Source organism: Meles meles, chromosome 2 (assembly GCF_922984935.1).
Source record: "Meles meles chromosome 2, mMelMel3.1 paternal haplotype, whole genome shotgun sequence".
Lineage (NCBI taxonomy): Eukaryota > Metazoa > Chordata > Mammalia > Carnivora > Mustelidae > Meles > Meles meles.
This window is the reverse complement of record NC_060067.1, coordinates 203,662,455-203,664,907: the sequence shown is the minus strand read 5'-3', so window position 1 is coordinate 203,664,907 and position 2,453 is coordinate 203,662,455. Positions and strand designations below refer to the sequence as shown.

General features: G+C 50.4%; 1 protein-coding gene across 1 annotated transcript; it reads left to right on the top strand.

Moving 5' to 3' along the window:
- Positions 1-355: 355 nt before the first annotated feature.
- On the top strand, positions 356-1,963 carry LOC123936979 (ubiquitin carboxyl-terminal hydrolase 17-like protein 6). Its single transcript, XM_045997465.1, has one exon. It carries the CDS (start codon positions 356-358, stop codon positions 1,961-1,963), a length of 1,608 nt encoding a protein of 535 aa, XP_045853421.1.
- Positions 1,964-2,453: the final 490 nt, after the last annotated feature.

Below are 2,453 nucleotides of genomic sequence, written 5' to 3'. Positions count from 1 at the left end.
AAAGCAAAGTATGTATTCACACTTTGTTCAGAGGGGTTCCTCTGAACTTGGAAACTCTCAAGAAAATCTGCCCAGAAGGGTGAGATGGAAGGTAGGGAAGTTGAGAAAGGGCTGAAACATGTGTCTGTCCTTTGCAGGAGAGAGGGGAAGGAGGTGGGCTGGCCTGACGCATTTCTCTGCCTAAGGAGCGCAACCACACCCTAAATCCCTTATTCCAGCCAAGTGATTGGATAATCTTGCACCTAATCTAATCATGTGGGTGGAGCGAGCCTTAAAAGGCTGAGGAGATGGCCCTACCTGCCATTTGGAGAGTGGCTCAGTGAGAGAAGCATCCCTCTGCAACCAGAGGCTCTACATGGGAGATCTCCTGAACACGGTTTCTGGGGACATGGAGGCTGCCGCTCTCTACCGCCAAGAGGACTCTCAGTTCGAGGTCTTTCCAAAACTCAAATCGTGCTGGTCAAATGTAGGTGGTGCTGAAGTCCAGCGGGGACCCTTTCTGCCTGAGAAGCCATCACCATCATCTCACAGACTCTGCTACCTGACTAACGGTTTGGATCCCACAAAGAAACTCGTCAGTTGGAAGGGAACTTCTGTGGTTGGGGCTGGGCTTCAGAACCTGGGGAACACCTGCTATGTGAATGCGGTCCTGCAGTGTCTCACATACACACCGCTCCTCGCCAGCTCTCTGTTGTCCCAGCAGCACAAGAAAACCTGTGGGAAGCAGACATTCTGCATGCTGTGTGCTCTGCAAACTCACATGACGCAGGCCCTTGGCCATCCTGGAGATGTGATCCGTCCCCTGCCAGCACTGTTTGCTGCCTTCCACACACACAAGCAGGAAGATGCCCATGAATTTCTGATGTTCACTCTGGGTGCAATGCAGCAAGCATGCTTGCCTCAGGACAAGTCTTCAGACCCTCAGTGTGAGAACACCACCCTCATCCGTCAAATCTTTGGGGGGTACTGGAGGTCTCAAATCCAGTGTCTCCACTGCCAAGGCATCTCAAGCACTTTGGACCCATACCTGGATATTAGCCTGGACATCATGGCCTCTCAGACTGTGAGTCAAGCTTTGGAGCAGTTGGTGAAACCCGAGAAGTTGGATGGTGAAAATGCCTACCATTGCAGTACTTGTCTAGGGAAGGCGCCTGCTTCCAAGACGTTGACTTTGCACACTCCCTCGAAGGTCCTTATCCTGATGTTGAAACGATTTTCACATTTCACAGGCAACAAAATGGCTAAGGAAGTGCAGTATCCTGAGTCCCTTGACATGCAACCCTACCTGTGTGAGCAGAGGGCAGGACCGCTGGTTTACGTCCTCTATGCCGTGCTGGTGCATGCTGGGTGGAGTTGTCACAGTGGACATTATTTCTGTTTCATAAAAGCTGGAAATGGCCAGTGGTATAAAATGGATGATGCTAAGGTCACCGCCTGTGATGTGACTTGTGCACTGAGCCAACATGCCTATGTCCTCTTTTACATCCAGAAGACTGACCTGGGAAGAGAACTTGTGAGGGAGTCCCTGGGGGAGGGAACCACATCCCCTGAGGCTGACCCCACAGGCTTGGTTGGGTTCCAAAGGGATCCTGAAACAGACTCCAGCATCAAAGCTCCTGAATTGGAGGATCATGTCGAAGAGACTCCAGTACCACAAATCACATTAGACCAGTGGAGAGCTCTCCAAGAGCACAGCCGACCTAAGGCTGAATTTAATGTCAGGAAAGTAGAATTTGCTCTTCCCGAGCACGCGGTCATAATCCACCAGTCCAAATACGAGATGATAAAGAATGATCCTGAACGAAACATCGACCCGCTCAATACTTTAGCCAAGAACATCACTCATCAGAGAGCAGAGGATGTGGGCAAAGTCCCTTGTCTGGCAGGGAGAGCCAGGGCTACTAAGAAGAAGAGCAGGAAGGAGCGGAGGTGTAGGGAAGCAGTCCAGGGGTCTCACTACTAACTTGGATGCACATGTCCCCTCCCCCGACACACACTCACACACACTCATTCACTCAGTCACCTACCTTGAACACAGTCCTCTACAGAAAGTATGCTGTGTGGTGTAGGTGTGTGTGTTCAGCACACGTGGAGAGACCATATCTGGGTGTATTCATGGGATATGACATTCAGCTTGAACGGGAGGATACTGAGTGTTAAGCCAAGCTCGTTATGAGGATACCATTGGAGAGGTTTGAGTTTATTACTGCGTCTGGTTGAATCCTCTGCTCCATCCGCCTTAGGGAGACACGGGAGCACCTCGCAGCCTGAAGTGTGAGCAGTCAGGGATGATTGTGGGAAAAGTGCTGAGGGCCTAGAGTTGGTGTGACCATGCTTGTCTGGCATGGTCCCATTATCCCATTGCTTATTTTCTTTTTATATTGAGAGAATATATGCCCAAACATTTGCATGGGTGGAGGCTAGGTAGATATGTGTGTGGAAATATATGAAAT

Bases quoted from the DNA above. Each gene is read 5' to 3' on its own strand.
- LOC123936979 (XM_045997465.1), top strand. From the start codon at position 356: ATGGGAGATCTCCTGAACACGGTTTCTGGGGACATGGAGGCTGCCGCT.